The following is a 25,869-nucleotide window of genomic DNA, read 5'->3' on the forward strand; positions in this document are numbered from 1 at the left end:
CTCCACAAGTCTTTGTTCCGGCATGCAGTGCCAGTCGCTTTTTTATTCATAGGCCGCGGTCCCCATACACCCAGGTTGTGCCACTCCTCCCATGAAGTGTCAGCATCAGTACGTCAGTAGTCATTCGGACCTCCCGCTTGTTGACCAACCCAGAACGCCAAAGTCATGGATGAGATCCGCAAGGCCATCGCCAGGCACGGCAACATCTGGTCGCCACAAACGAATACGGAGATGATGGAGCTTTACGAGCCACTACACGCGCAACGAGCTCCTGAATTCGAAGCGACAATAGAGGTCGAGAAAGGGATCAAGTACGGCAGCGATGCTCGACACCGAGTCGATGTGTACCGACCAGCGAGAGCGCCAGAGCCAGGAGTTGTCCGATCGGCATTACCCGTGGTGGTCTTCTTCCATGGAGGCAAGTAGCACACCATATGGGATGGCAGAGCGTATTGTCAGGAATTCAAGCACTGACCTACAACATCTGGAGCAGGAGGGTTCACGTCGGGCGATACTGACATCACGCCGTCGATGCATGGAAACATTGGTACGGCATGATGCACCAAGAACAAGATTCGTTTGGTCCAGTCCAGTGCAGTGCAGGCATCACTAACACAGTGCACCGCTGCATTACACAGGCCACTTCCTAGCGAGCAACGGTTGCATTGGCATCCTCGCCACCTACCGGCTCCTGCCGGAGGCGCGATATCCATCGGGCGGGGAAGACGTGTCGCTCGCGCTGCGATGGGTGTGGGATCACGTCAGCCAGTACGGCGGCGACCTGGCGCGCATCACGGCAGTTGGGCAGTCGGCAGGGGGCGCCCACCTGGCCTCGGCGCTCTGGGACGGCCATCTGCACCGCGCCGGCCAAGGTGTAGATCTTCACCTCGCCGGCGTGGTCTTGCTGAGCCCGCCCATGTCGTATGACCTGCGCTTGGCACGCCGGCGCGCCAACATGCTGCAGTATCACAACACCGACAGTGACGAGTATATCCTCGACCGTACGGGAGTGTCCGTCTTCAGCCGCTACGCCAATGCCACAGTTGACAGCAAGGACAATCCCGCGCTCGAGCCCAAGCTACTGCTCATGGTGGCGGAGCTCGACTCGGACGAAATCGTAGAGGCCAACCTTGCCTTTGTGGACGCGTACCGCGCCAGGTATCGGCGGATGCCCCTTTTCGAGGTCGTGGCCGGCCACAATCACATCTCTTATACGTTGGCCATCGGGCTCCCCGAACAAGATCCTGTGGGCAGGCGGGTTCTGGCTTTTGCAACCGCATGATGCAGGCATCCAACTTGTCCAATTTTGCTTCCGTCAGAGTTGGCTTTCGGTGGAGACATGCTCAAATTTTGACAAGTTGTATAAATGGTGGATGGGTGACGGTGATGCGCACTCGGCCAATTGGGGGGAGACGTATGAAGGTTTTACAAGGCAGATAGAAGTGGAGCTCATAGCGAGCAACCTACTATATGCGGATACGTAGACCTGGGAACTTTGGGTGAGGGGGGCCATTGCTCAGACGAAAAGTCGAGGCTACTACGCTCCACAAGAAGTCTGCAGCCATTTGGATTTCGTATCTTCTCTTTCCAGCATACATGTGCACCCACCTCGTGCCAGGATAACAGACGCGATTCTCGAGGCCATGAGTGCATTTGTAGAGATACTTACAGCACCTCATTTACAGCACCGCAGCACAGTATCGACGCACTCCGCGTAATCTGCAGTGAATGCAGATTCGGGGTGATCGATGGTGAGTCCCACCTAGGCAGCAGTCACACGGTGACACCAACTTGACTTTGACTGCATTGCAACTCGCGCGTCAGCTCAGCAGCGAGCCCGCCGGGAGGGGCAGTCATGTAGAACACTTTTTGGGCATATCCCAACTAGCTCACGAATACGAGCAAGTATATTTACCACTCTTAAAATTGTGTTACTACTCTGCCTTACCTACTATTATTACGATAACACATTAAGCGACGAGATGATTTGACGATATGATGGACCAAAGGTTATACATACGAGGACTTTAGCCTCGTGCAAGCTGGTCGGATCAAATGAGCCCAACGCATGCCCAGGTATCGGCCCACATGCCGGCGCAATTAGTCCCGACGGCAGGGTTCCATTTGATGAAGTTAGCAACCGTGATGCCCCGCGCGGCAGCAACATTGCTACAAGTATCCCCCTTCTCCACCAAATAGAAGCTCTTGCAGTTTGATACCATCCCAGGCTGGATAGGAGTCGGTGTGGCGACGCCGTTGCCTGCTGTCTTGGTTGGGGTTGGAGTCGGCGGACGGATGGTGACCGATGGACCTTCCTTGTTTCCAATGCAGGCATAGGTATTAGCCCAAAGACCAGAACAGTCCTCTTTGACGGCTGGATTCCAAATATAGAAGTTGGGGCCGTAAATCCCCGCTGCGTTGATGATTGCTTGACAGGTATCGCCCTTTTGAACATAGTAGAACCTCCTGCAATTTGACGTCATGCCAACTTGAAAAGGCGTTGGAGTAACCACACCATTGCCTGTAGGCGTCGTTGTCGTGCTTGTTGTGGGTTTCAAGGTGATGGAGGGGCCCGCCACATTTTGGAGACACACATATGTGTCAGCCCAGAGCCCGGAACAGTCCTGCATGACGTCGGGGTTCCAGATGTAGAAGTTGGGACCATATATCCCGGCAGCCGTAATGATGGCTTCACAGGTATCGCCCTTGTTGACCTTGTAGAATCGGCGACAATTGGTCGTCATGTGCTCACGGATAGGGAGAGGCGTTGCGACACCATTAGCCCCCGTTGTGGTGGAGCCGGGAGACTTAGTGGTGGTGGCTGCTGACGTGCTTGGAGATGGAGGCTTGGTGGTACTAGCTCCCGGTGAAGTAGTTGTAGGCACCGGTTGAGGTTCTCCCATCGCTGGATAACATGCATGAGCATATGAAAATCATGCAGTGGCAAGCAGTGAGCTCTCCCGGGGGTCTTGACTTTACCTTCAATGCAATACGAGTGCTGGGGAAGGAAGTTTCCACAATTGGCTCCGATGGAAGGGTTCTATGTGCTGTAGGATCAGCAAGAGATTTAAGCTGGGACAAATGTTATCCTGAGAGCTTGAAAGACTAACCCAGCGCCTGAACTGCTCCATGGTGACTCCCCAAGAAGACAACACGGATTGACAGTCATCACCTTCCGCGGTATCGTAGTACCAAGTACAGTAGGGGGTGGTCTTTGGATCGAGTTCAAATGCCTGGCGGGCAACAAGTGGATTGGCCCATGTAAAAGGCAGGGTCGTTGCCAAAAGGCATGCCACAGAAGACTTCATGTTTCCAAAACAGCAAAAAAAGAAGTGAATGATAGTGCTGAGGTTAAGGAAAGTCGGTGTTCCGGATCACGAGGCCTTCGTTGTCTTCCCAAAGTCACCGTTATATATGACGGAGCATGAGCGATGAAGTACGTAGCACATGGTCACGGGGATCTTTTCTAATTGCAAAAGTACTGTGCATGGCCCATTTTAGCGGCTTGCACATACGGAGTAATCTCAAGAAGCTGCCAAAAGGGCCAAACAGTTAACATTGCTGCTTGTGAACTAACAACAATAGATATTGGGACAAGTGCCAAGGGAGCCAGCAAATTCGAAGCGCCCTTGCATTGAAATTCCTTATGCAGCCTTCCTATTTCGGTAAGCCCGCTCCGCGTGCCGTCATCTATGGTCTAAAACGACCAACAAATCATTAACACAATCTTCTGAGTCTTGCGCGATTTCATGGTCTCTTCTAATGGGCCGTGGTCAAGGGGGTTCGCTTTTTCGCCATGTAGCACTGTATTCACCCGCCACCGTTCACCGAGCATGGGTTGTGCGGTCCAGGGGCATTGCTACGTGCGCGCATATACGCCGAGGGCTTGCAGCTTGTGTAACACAGGCCCTCTCAGACCGTGGCTTTTTTTCACGAGTCGGCCCCTGCTTGCCCAACAAAAGGCAGAGTGGGTAGGTAAGTCAAGGACCGGACGAGTGACTAGGGGAGAGGGCACGTCAGTCTCTTTAAGGGCTGCTTTCAGGCAGACAAGGGTTATCTGCATGGGTTTTCATGTTGTCTGGCGTCGCTTAGCCAGATCCCGGTACTGTGTTCTGGCCTTCACCATTGTAAAGTGGTCGTATAACCCTGAACGCGGGCCTGTGCAGCGACAGGGTAGGAGGGTGGCATATTTATTGGGCAATTACTACACGGGCATGAAGAATTGCTACCCGGGCATGACTCTTACACGGGCATGACCTTTTGCAGCCTCTGATTGGTCCATCCCTTTTTGTTAGTGCATCTAGATTCTGCCAACGCTTCCCTTGTACCTCGGGATTAGCTCTCCACCACGACGATCGACGAGACATATGGAAGCTATTCACTAGCTAGCTACTACACCAATTACCTCTTGTCGCATGTCAAGCCTACTGATAATGATTGTTCGTGAAAGATACCATATTTGTCAAGGTCCCAGGGCTCCAGGCGTGGTGTGTTAGGCCCCCTGCTGAGACCAACACTCAAACACACGCTGTATCAGGAATATCCAATAGCCTCATCTTCCAAGGCATCTGCATCACAAAGCAGGTCATTCCTTTGTGCTGAAATTGGTCCCCTCTTTCCTTCTTTCATAGTCAAATCAACTGCCCCTTTAACCATGCGCTCATCCGTGCGTGCGACACTCTTCCTGTCGCGATCAAGGCCGTCATTATGTCCCAGCCCGGCTCTCGATCTAGCTCAGCAAGCAACCAACGACTTCGAAGCTATCAATTACGTCCTCGAAAACGACAGCGGCAGAACCAATCTGAGAGTTCAAGACCACCTTCGTCTAATAGCACAGGGACGAGCATTGGCCCACACTATGGCGTGGGAGACGACGAGGCACTCTGTAATGCTTTCGCCTCGTACCCAGAGACCTTCACGACCGCTCCACGCCCCCATGGATCGCGTGGGCTGAACGAGCCACCATGGGAGCTGCGATTCGATCATGAGATTCACCTATCGAATGATTTCCCAACCCGAGGAAGACGGTCGCAACGAGTAAGAATGCCTATACCAGGCCCGGAAATCGACCAGCCACCTGCCTGCTCTCCACAACAATCAGCACAAGAACAATTCTCTCCAACAAGACCCCAGTTTCAGTCCGCCCTTAGGCTAGTGCGCGAGGTGATTGGGACAGATCGAAGACTTACCATCGAGCTCGTCCGGTCATACGAACGAGTCCGCCAATGGCGCGAGATATGGGGCTACTCGCCGCTCAGTTCAACTCCATTCGAATCATCTCCGCCATACTCGCCTCCCCGAGAAAGGCACTCTCCGCCTATCGCCTCGCCGCCCTCGCCCGACCACCCCTTGTCGCCTGTCCCTGACCCGATCCCGAACCCACCTATCCCAGACGACCCAGCGCCGTCAGCCGAAGTCCTGTTCGAGTGGGTGAATACTTTCGCGAAGGCTAATGGCTTCGGTATTGTTCGACGAAATGCCTACTCATATAAGGGTCGGAAGATCCGGTACTCTTTCCAATGCGATCGATTCGGAGAACCACGCCCCTCAGAGAGTACCGGTATTCGGCAACGGAAGTCTCGAAAGTGTGGTTGTAAATGGATGGTCATTGCCGAAGCACTGGAGGAGGGTAGATGGCTTCTACGACACCACGATAATTCCGAGCATAGCCAGCATAACCACCGGGCCAGTATCAAACCATCCGCCCATCCCTCCCACAGACGACTCACTACACCTATCAGGGCAACAGTCGAATCGACAAGCCGTCGGGTCGGAATTCGGGCCCGTGACGTACGCGCGATCGTCCTGGAGCAGCATCCCGAGTCATCTTTTACACGAAAGGATATCTATAACGCCAGGTCTCGTATCAGTCGAGACAAGTTGAGCGGCCACACTCCTACTGCAGCACTGATCAAGCTGTTCGACGAGATGGAGATTCCCTATCTTGTTAAGTGGGCGGATGATGAGCCAAACCGCCTCGTCGGTCTTGTCTGGACCTTTCCGTACTGCCTCCAGATGTGGAAGCGGTTTCCTGAGGTCATCAGCTTCGACAACACATACAACACCAACCGCTTCAAGCTTCCATTATTCCAAGCAACAGGACAGACCTGCCTTGGTTCTGTCTACAATGCGGCGTTCGGTCTGATCGACAACGAGAGACGGGAGGGGTTCCAGTTCCTCTCTGAGAGCATTCGACAGATCTCAGAGCAGCACTCTATTCGCCAACCGGACGTTATCATTACTGACTTCGACGGTCAGATGAAGGCCGCCCTGAATGATCAGTTCCCTGATGCACAGCAGCAGCTGTGCATCCACCACATCAATTCTAACGTCTTGCTCAAGTCAAAGCAGAAGTGGGTCAAGGGCCAATGTAGCAGTAGTAGTCCCGACAGCAGCAACGGGGAGGACTACGCTCCACAGGCACAGGCTGAGCTCGGCCCGAAAGACGGACAGTTGGTCAACGCGCAGACAGCTGAAGTCGTCCCTCATAGCCATCGAGGGGTTCTCATGATGTGGAAGGTCGTCTTGTTTGCGGAGACAGAGGAGGCTCACGAGAAGGCGTGGGGAAGCCTCTGTAGGGAATTTGACGATCAGCGGGCCATCCTGCGGTATCTCCATGGAACCTACATGCCTGTCAGGGCGCAGTGGGCACGATGTTTCATTCGCAACTATCGCAACTTCGGCATACGCGTCACATCTGGGACAGAAGCAAGCAACAACAACATCAAGAGCTATCTCCTGAATGGTATGAGCAATCTCTATCGGCTTATCGAGGCTATGCAGGACATGATGAAGGACCAGGAGCGAGATTTCAACGACGCCTGCGCAGCGGACGAGGTACTTACCGCGCGAGAGTACATAGGGTCCAGCTCGGAGTATCTAGGCGAACCCCGGACAGCACTCTCTTCGAAGGGTCTCGGGCTTATCAACAAACAATATCGGCTAGCAAGGAAAGCAATGCCGACGGGGAAGAATCCGTTCCCTGACCCCATTGGCGATTGCAGTGAGGACTGCTCGGTTTCGACCGAGCTTGGAATCCCCTGCTGCCACACAATCTACTCAAAGCTGGTGAGTGGCACGCCTCTCACCAAATGGGAGGTCCATCCTCGGTGGCGCCTACGAGAGCCATCCTCTCGAGATCCATACCGACGAATCCTCGACCCTAAGATCGCCACTGCTCTCCGTGGCAGACCTAAGAACACCACACAGGCTGTTCCAGCGCGGCTAGCCATTGAGGCAAGCAGCCAGCCGAGTGGCCAACGAGCCAGCAATCCAGCAAGCCAAGCGACAGGGCGCAGACGAGGTCGACCACCAGGAAGTCACAACAAGTCAACGCTAGCTAGGCTTGCTCTGGAAGCGAGCCAACAGGCCAGCAGCCAGGCTAGTAGCCAGGCCAGTGCCTCATCCCAGCGCCAGACGCGCAGCCGGTCAGCTGTTCTTGGAGCTGGAAGAACTACAGGAGTACGTGCCAACGGACGGAAGACGCAATCTAGCATTCGCAGGCGAAGGAGTCAGTGGGAGCTGCTTTACAGCGACGAGGAGGTTCTTCCATCTATAGTAGTTAGAGGATAGAGATATAGATAGCTGCCCTCTAGGGCGTGCTGGAATTGGCCGTGTTCTGTATTGAAAACCAGACCTTGTTTTGATATACGCCTAAGACCTGTTCTAGAGGCCTGGTTGACCTGGTTGGTTCTGACTATACCGAAAGCACGGCCTTGTTAAGAGAGCTTGCTTCACCGCCTTTGCACTGATGTACCTGTGGGTCGAAGGAAAAAAATGAGCGAATCAGAGGCGATAGAAGTCATGCCCGTGTAAGAGTCATGCCCGGGTAGCAATTCTTCATGCCCGTGTAGTAATTGCCATTTATTGCGCAGGTGGGTAATCCCAGAACCAACAGATATTCAGTGCGTCAATTGGCAATGCAAGAGTATTATCAGAGCCGGGTAAACAGGCGGGATCACACCCTGGGAAGCGCGGTTCGGGAGCTAGGGTCTCCGAATTGCGTGAAGCTGCAGTAGCCTTGAGAAACGGACAACCGAAGACAAGTACAATGCAGACATGTGACAAAAGGCAACCACTGGAGAGAGAGGGTTACATCTTTTGACCTCAGCCCATCGCAAGACTACCCGTTGGTCCTTGGACAATCTGGTTGGTATTACCATAGTCAGCTGTGCCATTTTGAAACGGTTTCAAAGGCTTTAAAGAACACGATGGGAGCAACCGTCTCCTCGTCAGAAGTCATCGCCTTGGCTGGTTTCCGAGAGGGCACGTGTATTATGATACCCAAAAGGCACAAAGGTGCGCCATCATGTCCTCGGCTAGCTGCGAGAATCATTGTACCATGGCTCGGCTTTGTGAAGTGTTGATTGATTGATGGGTCTTTGAAAAATGCATGGCAATGCTCTCTCCTTGATCTAATTTGCGGGCTGCGAAAGCGGGGCACATTTGTCACAAGTGCCAAGTACACTTGAAGCTTATCCGGTACCCCAGAGCTTGGGCAGGGGGCGGGGGGTAGAACTCTAAATTACCACATCCAAGTCCCCGCCACGAGATCTGCCCCTCGCTGATCGTTGAGGCCACCATGTGGAAAATTGAGAGAAACAGGCAGTTCATCAGCAGATCTTGGTTTGGGCATGCCATGAAATTCCTATCTTGCTCTTTGAAGTGTAAAGCAAACTTCTGTGAATTGACGAACTGGCAAAGTTAAAAGAAAAGTGGAAATGCACCATGAAGCATAGAGCTGCATTAAAGGATGTAAAAACAAAGAAGCAACCGAACGAAGGCGAAAAGGACGGTGTTATAATGCGCATGGCATGAGCAATATGACACGCTAGTTCGTTCTTCACTACACAGTACGACATCCGCGCTGCTCTCAGCACTTCCCGGACAGCCTGTCCATGACGGACGAGAAATGTGCTCTGTGCTGATCCAAAACTTGGCGATGTCTCTTGGCTGGCCCGGAATCAGTGCGTCGTGTTCCATAAGCTCTCCCAAAAGCCTTCACCTCGTCAAGCGTGAAGACGCCTGCGGATTGCTGCACAGTGGTAGGGAAGTCGATGGAGTACAACGGGACCGTCGCCTCGTAATGCCACTTCTCCAGCACAGTTTTGACCACGGCATTGTTCCATCCATCTTCTTTGAGGATGTCCTTTGCGAGGTTGATGGTCATGTCGCTTTGTCGCAGTTTGATTGTCTCGTCGATACAATCCCGGAGAATCTTTTCTTCGGAAGTGATCTTCCACAAATCGCCGGAGGCCTTCAAGTCGGTATGGGCTTATAAAATCGATATTCAAAAGGCTCGTTAGCGATTCCGAAAGCTCTCGGCGCGAATGATACATAGCTCTGTGAATTGAGAAGAAAGAACAACCGGACTCACCTAATTCGAACACCTGCCGGATTTGAGCCACAGTTTCATGCCAAGTACCAGCATTGTTTACAAAAAATCTGTTCAGCTGGAAGTTGGTCGGTGCATACGCGAAGAGGAACTTCCACGCCTCGTAGATGTCCGGATGGTCGAGGCTATCCAGATGGTAGACCCCGTTGAGTGTCGTCGGTTTGCCATCGTACGGGAGGATGTCCTCAGTATCGTCAATGTGCGACATGACTTCCAAGAAGTTGTGTCCTCCTTCGGCGTGGGTACCTTCACCATCGGCAAGTCCTGGGAGGAACTTGTTCTGATGCTCGCCCCAGGCACTTACGGCGATGCGATAAGTATAGTACACCGACCCAATCCGCTCCCAGCAACCGGCCGGCCCGCCAGCCAAAGCAAAATGACAGAGCAGGCAGAGTACCGTAAGCAGTTGAGTTTTCCAGGCGACTTCGACCTGGCAGGAAAGCATGATAGCGGTGGGCGAGCGGGAACTGCACTTCGTTTGCCTGAGGCACAATAAGGAACCCACAAACCAAGGTGCCACAAGAGCCAGGTGTGGAAGCTGCTTTATCAACGAGAGAACCAATGCCAGTCTGCGCGTCTGTTACCATGGGTGAGTCCAAGCCGAGAGCTCATGCACGACACAGTCGGAGTGGGTGGGGCAGAGCGGATGGGGTGTCTCTAATTATAGGGGCGTTGCTTAGGGTCTTGGACCCCTCCCCCTGGTCGCCCACCACCATCCATGAATGTTGGCCAGCGCTCAGAAAACTCGCCTGGGCCGAGATGATTGACAACATGGGGCGACCAACAGAAAGCAAATTCCTCCTCTGACACTTTCCTTCGCGCCCTTGCGCCCTTGACAACAGAGGCTACAGACGAAATGGATACTCACGAAGATCCCCAGGACCAGCAAGACCTGCTCGCTCTCCTAGCACAGAAATTATTCAGCAAGGCTGCATGCGAGGCCGTACTGGAAGGGCGTCTTCCATTACCGGGACACCTTGGCAACCCAGATGTCCGACTCTGCCTCGTAGCCGGCATCCGCCGCCATGATGCCCTTGCCCGCTCTGAGCAGCTCACAAGGCTCTGCAATCTCTCCTTTGATGGTCCAGATGACGTCGATGTCGACGTGTTTGTCCGCGCCCGCAACGCCCGTCTCATCATGAGCGGCGAAGTGCCGCCGATGGGCCAAATCTCCCGGCCGAACCACCAGCCGTACTGCATCTGGTACCCCGATGTCGCTGCCGAAGACACGTACCGTCAACTGGCTACTCTTGTTCCAGCAATGAGATACCAGGTCGGCCGCGCCTGTGCCGTGGCCGGCTACGCTGACCTGTACCACGAGCTCGGTCTGCTACCCGACCCTAGCATTGCCGAGGAAGCCCGCGAGAGCCCGCACGAAGCTTCCCGCGCAATCTACACATCCATCATGACCGCTCCTGTTCGCTATGCTGTCATGAACGACTATACCCTCACCATCACGCTCGACTCGCCCCAGCCTGGAGCCGTGCTGAATGCCGATACTGCCGTCTTGTCTACGCTGGCAGCCAGGTACAAATTCGAAAAGACGATACACAGGGCCGCGCCGCAATACTACTTCAACATCACAGAGGATCTTGGCGTCGGCATGGAGCAGGTAGACCCCCAGCCGGCAATCCTCGCGCCTCACGAGGCCGCTTTGCTCACGCAGCCCCTACCACGAGATCTGCCTACGATACACAAAGACTTGCTCATTCTCGTCGCCGCGTACGAAGGCAATGTCGACCGCTACGCCCGCTTGCGACGTCCTGGCCGCAGCGTTGCATATGAGCTTCATTGCCTGGTGCCTGGGGTCCATCGCAATACAGCGATGGCCATGTGGTTGAGCCGGCACCCCGAGATAATCAAGGTAGTCGAAGATGACTGGAATTGGGTTCCACGCGCCCTGCACAGGGCCATCAATGCCCGGCACGTCATGAACGGCTACACAGATCATCTGATGCCCACAGCGGACCCCTTCGTCCCTGACGACGAGCTGCCCTACTGGATCTGGTACCCGACGATACCTGCTCCCAGTATCCTTTACAAGCTTGCCCAAGCCAGACCCGCCATGCGCCCCCAATGTGTGCGGGCCTGCATTGCTGGGGATTTCAAAAATACGTATACCGACATCATGAACGATTACGGGCCGGACGAGTTTGAGCGAGACAAGCGACACGACAGGGTGCCACTTCCCGCTGTGCTCGCCATAAACGTGGAGGCAGAGCGCTCCGTGAGCCACGAGTGGTATCTTGAAGACTTGAGCAGACGCCGCGAAGAGCTCGGCATCACACCCAACAGGCCGTCTCGCAGGGGGCGCAACACCACAAGGTGGCAACTCGAACATCCCTGGATGGTCGGGGATCAGTACTCGGGGGAAGACCTTCTTGCGGGCGGTCTGACTGATGATGCGCAGTGCATCGTCCTCGAGGGCCAGGACTGGGGCATGTGGGAACTCCTTGGGGCCGAGCTGGGCCGTGTCAGGCGGTATCTCAGCTCCCATCAACATTTGTTTGAATGAGATTCTATAGTACACCCCTTTCGTATTTATTTCAAGAGAACGTATCACAAAAATGGACAAAATGCGTGATCACATTCTTCACATATCGCCTTCGGTAGAGTCAGACGAAAGGCGTATAAAACTCATTGGCTCCTGCCCGAAGCTTATTGGGCATTGGTACATACACATAGATTCTCCATGGTCATTGTGCGTCAGACATCAAGTGAAAAGAACCAGCAAGGTGATGGGGGTAAACCTGCGGCCTGCTCGACTTGATCCGGGCTGGTCCATGCCGTCCTGAATCTGGGTCACCCGTCTTTCACCCGTCTCCTGAGTCGGCATGTGCAACGAGCCATACCTGAGAAACAACCTCGCCAATACAACAAGGAATATCAATTAGAGGGACTGAAGTGCCGTGATACGGCGTGAGGACCAAGGAGTGTGGGTGTGTGACTAGAAGGTGGGGGAAGAGGCTACGTAGAAAGGAACTTTAGGCAAATGAAGTGCGAAACCACCCTCAATTTCGCTGCACCGCATGCATCATGCAGTTGGTCACAGGAGTCGGTCCACCACGAAAGCGGAGGAGAATCTCACTTGCAGGATACGATGAAGGTTGAGCGGGACAGGGGACAAGCTTTTCTTACTTGCGACGACCAGGGGGAACCAACATCAGGACATTGCAACCCTGTCTGGCTTGGCATCAGCAAGGGTAAGAAGACGGCGTTCGCACCACCGGGCCAGGGGATCTTGAAGAACTTGCAACGGCAAGTCAAATTCATGTCGGTCCGGAAACAACACATCCGGGAAAGGCATGGATTTCTCCATACGCATTGGACTGGTAATGTAAGGTGATGGACCGATTTCGGAAATGAGTTATTGTTGGTTGATGAAATATTTGCGTGGGAGAACTTGGGTAACATACCGTTGTCCGGACGGCACAAATGCTCCCTTTCTATTAGGCTCAAGCATGTGAAAACATTCACTGAGAAATGGGGTATAGCAGCGGTAGCCGTTGAATCTCATGACATGTTTTCTGGTACCATAACTATTCTCTCGCGATAATGAGAAAACCCCACCCGACCACATCACAGCATCAACCGCAAGACTCTATGGTGGAAGTCATTCGACCCCATCACATTCTCTCACTATTTTCTTCACGTCCTCCAACAGGTCCCTCTGGACCAATGGCGCATATACGGGGACTTCGATCCAGCTGTCGCGTGGGCATGACTGCTGTTGCGCTGTTATTGTCGTTATCCACAGTTTTGGCCGCCGATGTGGACGTCGTCACCCCGTTGCTACACAATGTCCAGCTCCAATACTGCCCACAGGCTTGCGAGTTTGCAGGCCCAGATCCGGCAGGGTGGACAACCTATCACAGTATGACCGAACTCGAGCTCTGCCAAGAGTCGCCAGTCCTGTTTGTCTTGGCCATTGATGCCGACCCGGAGCATACACGGATAAAGGCATGCAGCACGCTATCGGCCGGCCCTCAAATGCAGGTCGGGGCGTTCTACGGCCTGCTCAACAACAACGTGACGGCGCAGCCCTCTCCAGAGATCATCATGTCCGAGTTAGCGCTCGGATCCGGCGATGAAGAGGGCGGTCGCGAGGGAGCAAACGCTAGGATGGCTCGCATCATGGCCGCGCGAGCGGACATCAGCGGAGCCGTGTGTGGCCTGGCGAAAACCCACCGCGCCACGCTCGAAATAAAGACACAGTGGTGGTCGACCTCGTCACAGCACGGAACAGTCGGCACAAGCGCAAGCAGCGGCGGCGGCATCGCAGATGCACTGGCAAAGCTCCAGAGGCACTGGGCTAGCGGCGACGCTGGATGTGGCTACTCGGTCATGTTTGCACGCTCCGGTGCAAGTGTTGCAACCGTCATTGCTGGAGGCGACCTGGTCAACTCTGGCGTGGCCGACCTGATAGACAACATCGCTGGGCTGCATGACGACGGCGGAAATGGCCGTCTCGCCGCACAGGCATGTGGGCCTCCGCCCGCAGATGAGGCTGAGGATTCCACGGCCAGCCTGGCTCGCATCTTCTTCGACACTCGATTTGGCCTTTTTGCAGATGAGGGTGGCGATGTGGCATTTCTGCAAGACTCTGTCAAGCGGTACATGCGCAGCCAGCAGGACTGCATTGATTTTGCGGGTGTCGTTAGCGGCTCGGACACAAGCTTGCGGTCCGTCACCGTTCTCGGAGACGCGCTGGATCTCGAACTGGAGCCGGTGCTGGCGCCAGCGCTGGCCTCTGGAGCTCCTAGTGCCCACCACCGGCATGGTCGGCATGGGCCGGGCATGGCGCATACACACCAGCATCAGGCACTGCACCGCCGAGCGACATGCCGAGACACCCAGGTTGTCTCGGGAGACACGTGCCCGAAGCTCGCAGCCAGGTGTGGGATTACGAGCAAGGAGTTCATGGTGTACAACGGCTTGCGCAACAGCACCGACTTCTGCAACAACCTGGCGGTCAAGCAGTATGTCTGCTGCAGCGCGGGAGACCTGCCCGATCACACTCCGCAGCCCAACGCGGACGGAACATGCCAGACGTACACGCTCGCCATGGGAGACGGCTGCTGGGCCATCGGAGATAAGTTCGGCGTCACCGAGGCCTGGATCGAAGAGGTCAACGCCCGGACGTTCGGCTTTGCCGGCTGCGGAAAGCTCGCGCGCGCGCAGGTCATCTGCATCAGCAAGGGAGACCCGCCGATGCCCGCGTACGATCCATCGGCCGTCTGCGGACCTTGGGTCGTCGGCACAAAGCGCCCGGCCAATTATGACGACGTGCCTCGGCTCAATCCGTGTCCCCTTAATGCGTGCTGCGACGTTTGGGGTCAATGTGGTACCACGGCTGAGTTTTGCACCAAGAGCGAGGTCAACGGGCATGTCGGGACCGCGATGCCAAGCACCAATGGCTGCATTTCCAACTGCGGCACTGACATCATCAATAACGGAGCCGGCCCGGCCTCGTTCGCCAAGGTGGGCTATTTTGAAGCCTGGAACAAGAACCGCCCCTGCTTGAGGATGGATGTGACGCAAATTGACCTCAGCGCAATCACCCACATCCACTTTGCGTTCGCCGGCATATCCTCGCCAGACTTCAAGGTCACCTTGGACAAAGACGTGCAGGAGCAATTTGACAAGTTCAAGAACATGGACTCCAAGGGCGTCAAGAAAATCCTCAGTTTCGGCGGCTGGTCTTTCAGTACGGACTATGATACGGCGCCCATCTTTGGAACTAGCGTCTCGGCGGCGAATCGGCAGACTTTTGCAACAAATGTAGTACAGTTCCTGAAGGACAACAACCTGGATGGTCTCGACTTTGACTGGGAGTACCCAGGAGCGACTGACATCCCAGGATCTGTACCCGGAAGCCCGACCGACGGTGCCAACTACCTGGCCTTTCTACAAGCAGTCAAGAGCAAGCTCCCGGTCGGGAAAACAGTCTCAATTGCTCTCCCAGCTTCGTACTGGTATCTGCGGGGATTTCCAGTCAACAAGATGGCCACAATTGTGAACTATTTTGTTTACATGACGTACGACCTGCATGGGCAGTGGGACGCTGGGAGCAAGTGGTCGAACCCGGGCTGTCCGACTGGCAGTTGCCTCCGAAGCCATGTCAATCGTACAGAAACGATCAACGCGCTCAGTATGGTTACAAAGGCCGGTGCCAGAACGAACCAGATCATGCTGGGTGTCTCAAGTTACGGGCGCAGCTTTCGCATGAAAGACCCCAACTGCACAGGCGTCGACTGCCTTTTCACGGGGTCCAACACTGCGAGCGAGGCCCACCCAGGCTCGTGCACGCGGACTAGGGGCTATATCTCTGATGCGGAAATTGCCAATATCATTGCGGCAGACGAGACTGGGAGAGTCACAACATGGTTGGATCAGCGGTCGGCTTCGAACATCATGACCTGGGACGGCAACTGGGTCGCGTACATGGACAAGGACCAAAAGCTGGCGCAGACGCGATGGGCAGAGGCGTTGAAATTGGGCGGGACGACAGACTGGGCCATCGACTTACAGACGTGGCACGAAGCTGTCGCGGGCGATACATCAGGTGGCGAGAATATATACGGCAAGGTTGTGGAGTGCACAGCAACTTTCAACAGCCTCGACGCTCTGGAACTCTCTGCCTCCGCCGGCTCGGTCCCTCCATCTTGTCTGCCAATATACCTGCTCGAGACACTTACGACTGAGCTTGACCACATCATCGCTACATACGAGGACACAAATAACAATTATGAAGGCAAGTTCGCCCATTACGCCGACTACGTCGCGAGCCTGGTGGATCCGAAGCTTAATGTGTGGATGGACAACTTCAACTACGACGAGACAGAAAAGAAAGGGCTTGGCAACAAATACTTCAACTGCAAATACAAATCGGCGCTGGCAAGCGGTTGGGAGTACGAGGGCCCTTGCCCGGTCCCTAGTCGCGCGATGCAACAGGGCGGTCAGGGCGACCCGGAGCACGATCCCGAATCGTGGACCATTACTTACACTCTGCGCGACGAGCAGGGGTACAAAAAGGCACTTTCAGACGACCTTGGAATATCTCCAGATTGGATAGTCTGGGGTTCTCGGGATCGCGGCGTGCCTCACGTGTGCGAACGTCCGACCCTATGTACCGACCAGTATCATCAATACCTCAACGGGAACTTCCCGCGCAAGGCCCAACAGATCACTGTGACTGATCCCAAAACCATCTGGGACTCGGCCATGGCCAATATCGGCGGTTTACGCGACCAGTTTGCTGCCGCAATCCTCAGTGTCAGCCTTGGCCTGTACGACCCCAAGCACGATCCCATGGAAGCTGCCATTGCCTTGGCCGTTCCGGTGCAAATGCTTGCGCAGGCGCGCCAGAGTATGGAACAGGTCAAGGAGATCGGCGGCGAGATTGAAGAACGGGAGAAAAAGGAGCATATTCTGCTCATCGTCACAATTGTGCTGATGGTGTTCCCCTTTGTAGCCGAAATTGGTTTGGAGATTGCGGGTCTGGCCACCATGGCAAGGTTGGCCATGATCGCTGGAGAGATCGCCAACGGTGCCCTGTCTGTGATTGACATTATGGAAGATCCTTCCTCGGCGCCTATGGCCATCATGGGGATGCTCTTGGGCGCTGCGGGAGCTGGCAAAGGCAAGACACTAGAGACAAACATGGAAGAGGCGGTCAAGACTAAGAACCTCATGGACGCTGGCGCTGTGGCGAAGATGGGTAATACATTCAAGATCATGGATGATAAAGTCAGAGAAATCAGCAAGTCTTGTTCAAGGTAGCCTCGGCCAAACCTACTGAACCAAATCTTGGAGACAATTCCAAAATAAAATCTGGCAAAGATATGCCCACTCCACTACTGCTCGTTCTTAATGCATGCTCCAGTGATCGTGTCCGAAAAGAAGAGAGAATAGAGAGAGAAAGGAAAATTCATGAGGAGGACTCACGATCTTGGTGATGAATTCAGGCTCCAGACTATCAAGTCATGGCTATTGCCATCTCATATCAGACTGGAGCCCCCTCAAAGTACGGAACAATTGTAGGCTTTTCATAGCAAGATATCACAAGCTCCCGACAGGAACTTTGTCAGATTTCCGTATTAAATGTTAAGGAAGATTGATGTTATTGGCGACTTGTACTCAAAGAACCCCAAACGAGGACTCAGCCTCTGCCGACAAGCTGCGTTGTGCCGTGGCGCCCAACCCTACGCTGGCTTGGCATAAGTGGACAAACCTGTGCAAGTACTGCGCTAGACTGCGTTTACAGCTTGACACCAGCAATGCTGCCACGGCGAGAACGTCCAACGGCCAGTTCCATGGCTAGACTAAGTACGAAGCGCTTCAATTGAGTAAGGACTGCTTCGACTCAGTCCGATTGATTCTTTGATTTTTACAATTGGTTGTAAGCACGAGCAGCGAGCAGTCACAGTCTGAACCTCATACCAGTTTCACGTCTGGCTGATTGTGCTCTACTGGCAAAAACCAGTCTCGACCTCGGGACCCATGCTCACGCCAGCTTGCATAAGATCAGGTCATCACACTCGTCAGATCACGGGGTCTCGAAACTTACCCCAGGCGCTGCGGCTGCAGTACCCGCCTCAGGGACGCGTCAGGGGGGCAGCGAATGCAGGTGTCAGGGGTCAGGCCTTCAGCTGACGCGATCCCCAGCCTTGCAACCATGGCCTGCCTTGCACCCGAGTCAAGTCTTCGACTCTCCCAACTTCTAGCAGACAGCTTGTGCGTCTTAACTGGCTTAAGGTTAACAAAATTCTTGCGCCTCCAGCCGACCAATGGCGGTGGCAACTGGATTCCCGCCCAAAACGCTCTTGGACAAGGACGAAGAGCCGCGTCTCACAGTGGAGCTGCTCAGACAGATTCAAAGCGACCAGCAGCGTATCACCCGGTTGCTCTCCGACAGGTTCGAGCCGAACCGCCACGTCCCAGAACTCGCCAAAGAGATATGGCAGTCGAAGCACAATGCCTGGGACGGCTCCAACCAGGAGTACTGGGCGCGCGAGAGTCCAGATGCCAACCTGGGCCTCGAGTTCCTCAAGACCCTGTGTCCGGGAGGGCAAGTTGCCAGCACAGTCGGCGCCAGTGACATCGACATCTCAGAGCATATTCAAGGTATTGAAAGGCGTGAGGAGCAGGGTCGCTGGCTTCAGAAGTTCAGTGGCGGCACGAGGCGCCGCTGGGGCGCAGTCCCGACTCTACAAGTGGCCCTGGCGAAGTTCAACAGGTGGCTCTCCTCCCATCGCGGTGCCATTGCTATGGTAGCTGGCGCACGAGGAGGTGGCGCCGATGATGTCTGGCCCGATGCCTGGTTCGCCGATCCGCTCGCCGACGAAGCCGGCAACGTGGCCACTACTGCTACTGTGGTTCCGCACACGCTGGAGGACCCCTTCACCTACTACCATGCTGTAGGGGGCATGGCCAGACCTGGTGAGGTACGTTGGGTTGCCCTACCGTGAAGGCTGAAATGAAGGCTGAAATGATTCTGCTTACTGGGTGATGGATAAGACACAACCTGACCATACGAGCATAGATCTTACCTGGCGTGCCTACGGACGAAGAGTCCAAGATCCCCATATGCGGTGTCGTATAGTATGTATACTTCCTTACATCCAGCACTCTGCTCTTTTGCTCCTGCCTTGCTGATGGCTGGTACGCAGCTTATGTTCCATCGGTCGCCGTCCGGGCATTATCGACTTCAACACGACTGCCACACTCCTGTCGCTTGCCCCGAGTGCCGTGTTTCTCGACGGCCACACTGTCTCGTGGCGACGTCGCGACAAAGGGCCTTGTTACGAAATAATCAAATTCCAGAGTGCCAAAAGCGCCATGTCGCTTAGCGAGCTCGAGTCGCCCGGCCACCTCTCGTATGGCATGGTGATGTTCCACATCCGGTCCTTTGTCGTCGTGGGTCCGGACGATGGCGTTCTTCCTCCCCCAGAGAAGTGGTTCCGCGGTGTGCGATGCGTGCGTGAGCGGACTGCGTTCCAGGGTTTCTATGACGACCAGACTCTGCACCTGGCAGAGAGACGGTACTCGACGGCTCTCAGCATGTTACCTCTGCAGCAGCCTTCCGGCCACTTCTCGTTGGTGTCTATTATCGACGTTAGCGTCGCTGAGGATCCTGATCTCGTCTGGGGCATGGCCCCCGGGTACGAGAGAGTCTACGACAGGCGCAGTGCACCGTGGGAGAGGTATGGTCTGCATCCTGCAGGCCTCTACAGCGGCGTCTCGGCGCTACAGCTCCAGGTTTGCTCGTTTCTCGAGAGCTGGGGCCGGGACTGGAACCGCACTATCGACGCCATTGACAGCAAGGTCTCGGTGCAGGTGAGCGAGCACGTTCTGTTGTGGATGCAGCTTGTTTAGCCATGACCTCCGGACTCACTGACTAATACTTCAACTCTCCTAGCTCGACGTACTCGAAGACGCCACCCAGTTAAGACGACTGGTCCTTAAGACGAAATCCGACGCCTCGGTCCTCTACTTCAAGGTCTTGCAGCTACTCGGCATCTTTTCCGACGCGGTGTCCGAGGTCGAGGGTGCTCTAGAGGCTCTGGAGAGAGCCTGCCGCAACCCCGAGGTCTTTTTGGGGAATGCCTTTCACAAGACGTATCCCCATACCACCGCTACTATGCGTGTTCTCGACCAGAATTGGAGCGTAGCCAAGGCCTTGCATAAGGATCTTGCGGGGAGGGTCCAGGAGCGCCTGGATCGGTCGAAGCACGAGGTTCTCGGTCTTCGTGATGGCGTAAGTCATTCATTTCATGTGTACTGGCAGGTGGCCTCATGTTGCGTCTGAACTGCCACTCGAGCCTGGCATAACCATCCTGACAATTCTGGCATCTAGCTCTTCAACGTCCAATCTGTCGTCGAGGCGCAAAAGAGCTTTGAACTCAACAAGTACCTATTCGTATTCACCGTCGTTACTATCGTCTATCTTCCGCCAACCTTTGTAGCAGTAAGCATTGTCTCTTCTTTTGAACCTTGGCCCTCTAGACCCTCTGGCTGAAGCAAGGCAAACACTATGCTGACATCACGCTTCCGCTCCTGTCACAGAGCTTCTTCGGGATGGAGATCTTCAATGCCGACACCGTTCCCGAGACCCAGACCTTCTTCTGGACGCTCATCAAGTGGTTCTGCGCGGTCACGTACGTTCTCGCCATCGCCGCGTTGATCGGAACGCGTCTGCTCCCGTCAAGTGACAGACTCAAAGCTTGGAACCCGATCCGGTGGGGCGTCCCAAGTCCTGCAAATCCCACTCGGGCTGGGGTGACAATGGGGAGCAAAGCTGCATGGACAAACCGTGGGGATGCGAACATCCTCTTTGCGCTTGTGCGGCACGCAGCCATGGTTGTAAGTTCTTGGGCACTCGCGGTCCTCAGGGCTTTAGATCGAGCAGTGCATCGCATGGCTTTCTTGTTCTCAGCGCAAGGGACGCAGAAAACGGGGGAGAAGAACGCAGCTGCGATGCCTGCAGCTAGTGCTGCGTGATTGGCGTGCTGCGTATTTCTGCGGACTTTAGGCATGTTTGCCCGTGGGATCTCAACACCAGTCAAACACGAGACCTGGCCCGTCGTCCTGATTACAGCGCAAGGCTGAAGTGAGGCTTGGCTGTCGGTGGAGAAGGATTTGCGAAACTAGCCTGATTTCAATAAGCCATTCTTGGCAGTGTACAGTAACAGCCAGTTAAAGCACCCGCTGGCGAGTCCGCACGTCATGTGAAACCCTTGCAATTGCACTCGACGTCATTGCTAGCGAATACATATCAAAAGTGGCTGGCCTCGAGAAAGGTACAAATGAAATGTCACTGCACACACGCTAAGCACTAGCATTGGCACACGACCTGTCAAGATCATAGTGCTTTTTTACTGTGTGCAAATTCCACGGCACATGCAAGGAAATAACTGAATCCCTACTTCAAGATGCTTCTGCTTGATCTGCGAGGATCTTAAGGACTCTCAGCGATATCTTCCTTGAATGCATAACACCTGTCGAGACTAGACGCAGACCTGTTTCGCACTACACAAATCATGTTCCCAACACGATCCTCCATGCCGTACGGTTGGGCATTCCTCTCAGGTGTCTTACTGGGGCTAAGCAGCCTGACCACGGCCACGCCTCACTAGAGCGTCTAACGACACCGCTCTATATGTCGCGCCTAATTCCAACCCCGACGCCACAGGGAGGGTGCCTGTCCCTGGCTTCAACCTGAATTTAGCCTTCCCGGGAAAGCCGGCTCAGTGGAGTCTCGAGCTCAATGTCACCCAGAACGGAACCGGTCCAATGTATTATGAGGTCTTTCCCAACAACTCGACCACCATCACGGCACGCCTGGTGCCTCCGGCTCCGGGCACGCCCGGTGCGCTCACAGATGCCGACGGGGACTGGGCTGTCGAAGACGCAGCGACCTTGAAGTCGTGGCACGTGACAATGGTCAGCTGGTGGACCGGGAACTCGTTACACACGGTGGCGGATGCCAACGATCTTGAGGACTGGTCCTGTCCCGCGAGCGCGATGAGCCAGGAATGCATGGAAAAGATGCGCCATGCCGTCATGGCCGATCCACGCATCGTCAGCAGCGACATGACGCTGTCTTCGTCGCTCCCAAGCTGTGGTGGGGAGTACACCGTGCCATTCTCTACTAGTAGGTTGTCCCCCCTGGCGAAACCCCTCACCCTGGAATGCCGGTTCATGTCGGTGCCACTTAGGAGGATGCGGAACTTCTTATTTTGAACCTCCAGGACGACTACAACTCCTCCATCTTCTAATTAGGAATGCACCATGGCAGGCCTCTAACTAACACTTCCTTGGTCAATCAGGAATGGCAATGAACAGTACCTTCATGAATGACACTACACTGCTGTGGGAGCGTGCTAACGAATTCGACTACTACAACACCTACGGCTCCAAGACGTTCCCTGTCATTGTCATCTGGGGCAGCAACGACACTTCAAAACCCCTTACGGAAGGCCACATGCAGTTTGCCTGCGTCAAGGCCGATACTCCCGCGCGGGAGGGTGTTGCACTACCAACGGGTGCGGCGAGCGCGATTGTGGACTCGAGGATGAAATTCGCGTGGGTGGCAGTGGCAAGCGTGGTTGGTTTTGTGCTCCTCGCCTAAGCAGACAGCACCACACGGGGAGTCCATCGAGCAATGTCAGATTTGAGACGATTTATAATCTTGTCCACAAATAGCATCCCCTTGCTATGCTGAGTAGCATGTTCGAGGTCGACCCGATGTATGCTCAATTGTTGCGAGAGTCCCGTTTGCTGGTTGTCCGCTTTTGTGCACGTAATCTAACAGCTCACCTGAATCCCAGCAAGTACACGGCTCAGAAGGGCATGTCAAGATCTTTGGCTATATTTAGTGGTGGGAAAAGCTGACGCTAACGGTACACGTCGCGTTAGATCCCTTTGTGCCAGTCTAAGGAGGGCTGAGTGGCGATATTTGAACAATCAGGCTTGCCCTCCAACATTATTGCTCTCCTCGTTACCCTTGAACATGATCTAGGCTCGCCTCGACTACAAGACGTTAGGCACATCGAATGTCTCTTGTTAACAAAACGATGTTTCCCAAGTTCTAATCTCTATGCTAGCTGATAACCTTAGTCCCATGCCCGCTCAATGTCCATAAGTAGATCCTGCGAATCGAAAGCGTAGGCGGGCGATTGCAAGGCGGACAGAATGGGATGCCCATGGCTCGTCAGGGTCAGTATTGCCAGGGCGAGTCGACGCTGTGACAGAGATGGACTAGCCGCGATAGATCCCTAGATTTGGATCGGCCTAATTCGAGTGAGACTAGCCCAAAATCTCCTGCTGAGGGTCAATCGGAGCCCGAGATATGCCCGCAGGTGACAGGGCGTTCAAGTACTTCGCTGGGGCGACTGTGATGAAGACGGCAGAGGAGGACAATTCATTAGCACGCGAGAGGACGTTGGAAGTATAAATTGGGGATGCGGTAGCGATTGGAGTACAAAGTTCATCCAGATGCATCTAAGATACAGGTAGTTCTTGGAGTTGGGGTGGCGGCCCAGTTAAGCCCGCCCTTGTCCCACACTACGCAAGGCGCGGCCCCGTGGGGATTGCTTCCCTGTGTCGAGCCGCACGTGGGGCCGCAAGCTCTGACGTAGTCTGTGACGACAAGCCAATGTGATCTCCGATTTGACGCGATCACCATGCTGCGGATTCCCCCTTTGGGATTCCCGAGAAGGCCAATTGATTTCACAAAGAACAGTTGTCTCCTTGACATGAGCATGCATGAGGAGGTGGTTCCCGCGTCTCACCTCCCTTATTTGAACTACTACGTAAAAGTCGACCTGTTCGTCTGCTCATCTTCCTACCTTGACAGGGTCCGAGTAAGCATCCCACGGCAAGATGAGAACCTGGTTTGGGAGTGGCAAGAAGCTGCAGAGGGCCGTCACGTCCTGCTGCCTTTGCGCTTTCATCCTTTACGGCTACGAACAAGGTGTCTTTGGGGGCATCCTCGAGAACGAAAATTGGCTGAACCAGTTCAACCACCCAGACGACACACTGACAGGTCTCATCACGGGCAGCTATAATATCGGTGCAATTCTTGGGTGCTTTCTCAACTTTTTCATTGGCGAGTTCCTTGGCCGGAGGCGGACCATCTGGTTTGCCATGTCCTGGATCATCGTGGGTGCTGCACTCCAGGCCTCTGCATACCAGCTTGCGCATCTCATCGTTGGACGGATCATCACAGGCGTCGGCACAGGCCTGAAGACATCCACTGTTCCCATGTAGGGCATTCACCTGGTCCACAGCTTGCATTTTTCGTGGAAGCCACTTGCTCACGCAATAACAGGTATCAATCAGAGCTCTGTGAGGGAAAACGGCGAGGTCGACTTGTTTCCCAAGAGGTCATGTTTGTCGGCCTCGGCATCGCATTTGCCTATTGGTGGGACTTTGCGCTCAGTTTTGTTGGCGGAGCCTTTGCCTGGCGATTCCCTCTCGCTTTTCAAGCCGTATTTGCCTTCTGGGTCGTGTTTGTTGTCTTTGGCGTGCCCGAGTCGCCGCGGTGGCTGCTTAACCACGGCAACAATCGTGAGGAGGCACTCCGAGTTCTGGCAGCTATTTACGACAAGCCAACGGATCATCCCGACATTCTGGAAGAGGTCAACTCGATCCAGAAGGCGCTTGCGGTGGAGGACAAGGCACAGGCATCGTGGTCAGCAACATTTCGCAACGACAAGGTCAAGACAAGAAAGCGAGTCTTTCTTGCTTGGTTTGGTCAGTTTATGAACCAGGTTGGTGGCATAAACCTCGTTGTTTATTACGTTTTGAGTGAGTGACCTTTGTACCCCTCCTCATGACAGCTGCTCGCCCGGCAGGAAATCAATGGCTAACCCTGGCTTATATCCGGCAGCTGTGCTCCAGGAAAATGTCGGTCTGGAGCACCGCCTGGCCCAAATCATTGCTGGTTGCATCCAGCTCATGTTTCCCCTGGGATCCCTCATCCCTTCGCTCGCTCTTGATCGCATGGGCCGTAGGCCGACCATGATGTGGGGATCCCTGTTCATGGGCGCCTCGATGATGTTTGTTGCGGCGCTGCTGTCTCAGTCCGACGGGACGACTCGGGGCAAGTCCTTCTCGTCTGCCGCAATCGCCTTCTTCTTTACGTACATGTTTACTTTTGGCGCCACGATGAACTGCGTGCCGTGGGTCTATGTCCCCGAGATCCTGCCACTACATGCGCGAACCAAAGGGACGGCCATCGGAGTGAGCTCCAACTGGCTGTGGAATTTCACTGTGGTGTGTATTACGAACAGGAACCCTCTATTGACTTGGGAGCTTGTTGCTGACATGTTGGGTGCACTAAACAGGTCATGATCACACCCATTCTGATCAACCGGCTGCAGTGGAAGACGTATCTGATCTTCACGGCGACCAACATTGTCTTCATCCCCATCATTTTCTTTTTGTTCCCGGAAACGTCCAACCTGGCGCTGGAAGAGATAGACTGCATTTTCGCAACCGACGAGAACTCTGTTTCGGCGGCAGGGAAGATGCAGAAGCAGTTGAAGTTGCACGGAAGACTGGACATGGGCAGCTCGACCACGGCGGACGAGCCCAAGGAGGGTCATGTGGTGCATGCGGAGTGAGAGGTGGCTTTTTCGGGGCTTCTGGATTATGTGGGATGTCATGTCTCTTCACTTCATAGCCGACCACCAAAAGGACTTTTGCAAATGGGGTCGAACAAGGGAGTGAGACTAGTTTACGCGTGTTGCCTCGTTTATCTGACGAGGCGCAGTATTCAGTACACGATACTCTGCCAGTTGCTAAGAGAGAAGAGGTGAAGAATTAAAAGTCGTACACCGAAACTCGTTTCGGTAACAACGCGCCTGCCCAAATATGTGATGACAGCTGTGAGGCCACCGCATGCGCAGATGCTCTCGCCCACTGGGAATCGAGGGTCCTAATAGAGCTAGGGACCCTAGCAGCCAAGC

The 25,869-nt window shown here is 54.5% G+C and overlaps 6 protein-coding genes across 6 annotated transcripts; 4 read left to right on the top strand and 2 right to left on the bottom strand.

Annotated features, from left to right (window-relative positions):
* Positions 1–58: 58 nt before the first annotated feature.
* B0I36DRAFT_268865 (Alpha/Beta hydrolase protein) lies at positions 59–1,771 on the top strand. The gene is made up of 3 exons (XM_046151255.1): positions 59–418; positions 494–547; positions 639–1,771. Exons 1-3 carry the CDS (start codon positions 166–168, stop codon positions 1,280–1,282), a joined length of 951 nt encoding a protein of 316 aa, XP_046011051.1. The 5' UTR covers positions 59–165; the 3' UTR covers positions 1,283–1,771.
* A 280-nt stretch (positions 1,772–2,051) lies between these two features.
* B0I36DRAFT_245776 (uncharacterized protein) lies at positions 2,052–3,308 on the bottom strand (the record flags this gene model as incomplete). The annotated part of the gene is made up of 3 exons (XM_046150184.1): positions 2,052–2,860; positions 2,980–3,040; positions 3,111–3,308. 3 exons carry the CDS (start codon positions 3,306–3,308, stop codon positions 2,052–2,054), a joined length of 1,068 nt encoding a protein of 355 aa, XP_046011052.1.
* Positions 3,309–8,872: 5,564 nt separating this feature from the next.
* Positions 8,873–9,981, bottom strand: B0I36DRAFT_349765 (uncharacterized protein; the record flags this gene model as incomplete). Its single annotated transcript, XM_046156826.1, has 3 exons — positions 8,873–9,273; positions 9,377–9,658; positions 9,699–9,981. The coding sequence occupies 3 exons, from the start codon at positions 9,979–9,981 to the stop codon at positions 8,873–8,875; spliced, it is 966 nt and encodes a 321-aa protein (XP_046011053.1).
* Positions 9,982–10,250: 269 nt separating this feature from the next.
* On the top strand, positions 10,251–17,176 carry B0I36DRAFT_349766 (uncharacterized protein; the record flags this gene model as incomplete). Its single annotated transcript, XM_046156827.1, has 3 exons — positions 10,251–11,875; positions 12,080–12,138; positions 13,059–17,176. 3 exons carry the CDS (start codon positions 10,251–10,253, stop codon positions 17,174–17,176), a joined length of 5,802 nt encoding a protein of 1,933 aa, XP_046011054.1.
* A 1,007-nt stretch (positions 17,177–18,183) lies between these two features.
* Positions 18,184–21,215, top strand: B0I36DRAFT_289970 (cora-like Mg2+ transporter protein-domain-containing protein; the record flags this gene model as incomplete). Its single annotated transcript, XM_046151691.1, has 6 exons — positions 18,184–18,844; positions 18,967–18,992; positions 19,250–19,732; positions 19,842–20,153; positions 20,253–20,363; positions 20,462–21,215. 6 exons carry the CDS (start codon positions 18,184–18,186, stop codon positions 20,894–20,896), a joined length of 2,028 nt encoding a protein of 675 aa, XP_046011055.1. The 3' UTR covers positions 20,897–21,215.
* A 2,564-nt stretch (positions 21,216–23,779) lies between these two features.
* On the top strand, positions 23,780–25,524 carry B0I36DRAFT_374523 (general substrate transporter; the record flags this gene model as incomplete). The annotated part of the gene is made up of 4 exons (XM_046160279.1): positions 23,780–24,162; positions 24,228–24,706; positions 24,789–25,174; positions 25,246–25,524. The coding sequence occupies 4 exons, from the start codon at positions 23,780–23,782 to the stop codon at positions 25,522–25,524; spliced, it is 1,527 nt and encodes a 508-aa protein (XP_046011056.1).
* Positions 25,525–25,869: the final 345 nt, after the last annotated feature.

Source organism: Microdochium trichocladiopsis, assembly GCF_020744255.1.
Source record: "Microdochium trichocladiopsis strain MPI-CAGE-CH-0230 chromosome Unknown B0I36scaffold_6, whole genome shotgun sequence".
NCBI classification, from domain to species: Eukaryota; Fungi; Ascomycota; class Sordariomycetes; order Xylariales; family Microdochiaceae; genus Microdochium; species Microdochium trichocladiopsis.

Excerpts from the sequence above, each read along its gene's own strand:
- B0I36DRAFT_268865 (XM_046151255.1), top strand. The coding sequence starts at position 166 with ATGGATGAGATCCGCAAGGCCATCGCCAGGCACGGCAACATCTGGTCG. Across the intron at positions 419-493 it reads GGTGGTCTTCTTCCATGGAG|GAGGGTTCACGTCGGGCGAT; the intron begins GCAAGTAGCACA and ends CATCTGGAGCAG. Across the intron at positions 548-638 it reads GTCGATGCATGGAAACATTG|GCCACTTCCTAGCGAGCAAC; the intron begins GTACGGCATGAT and ends TGCATTACACAG.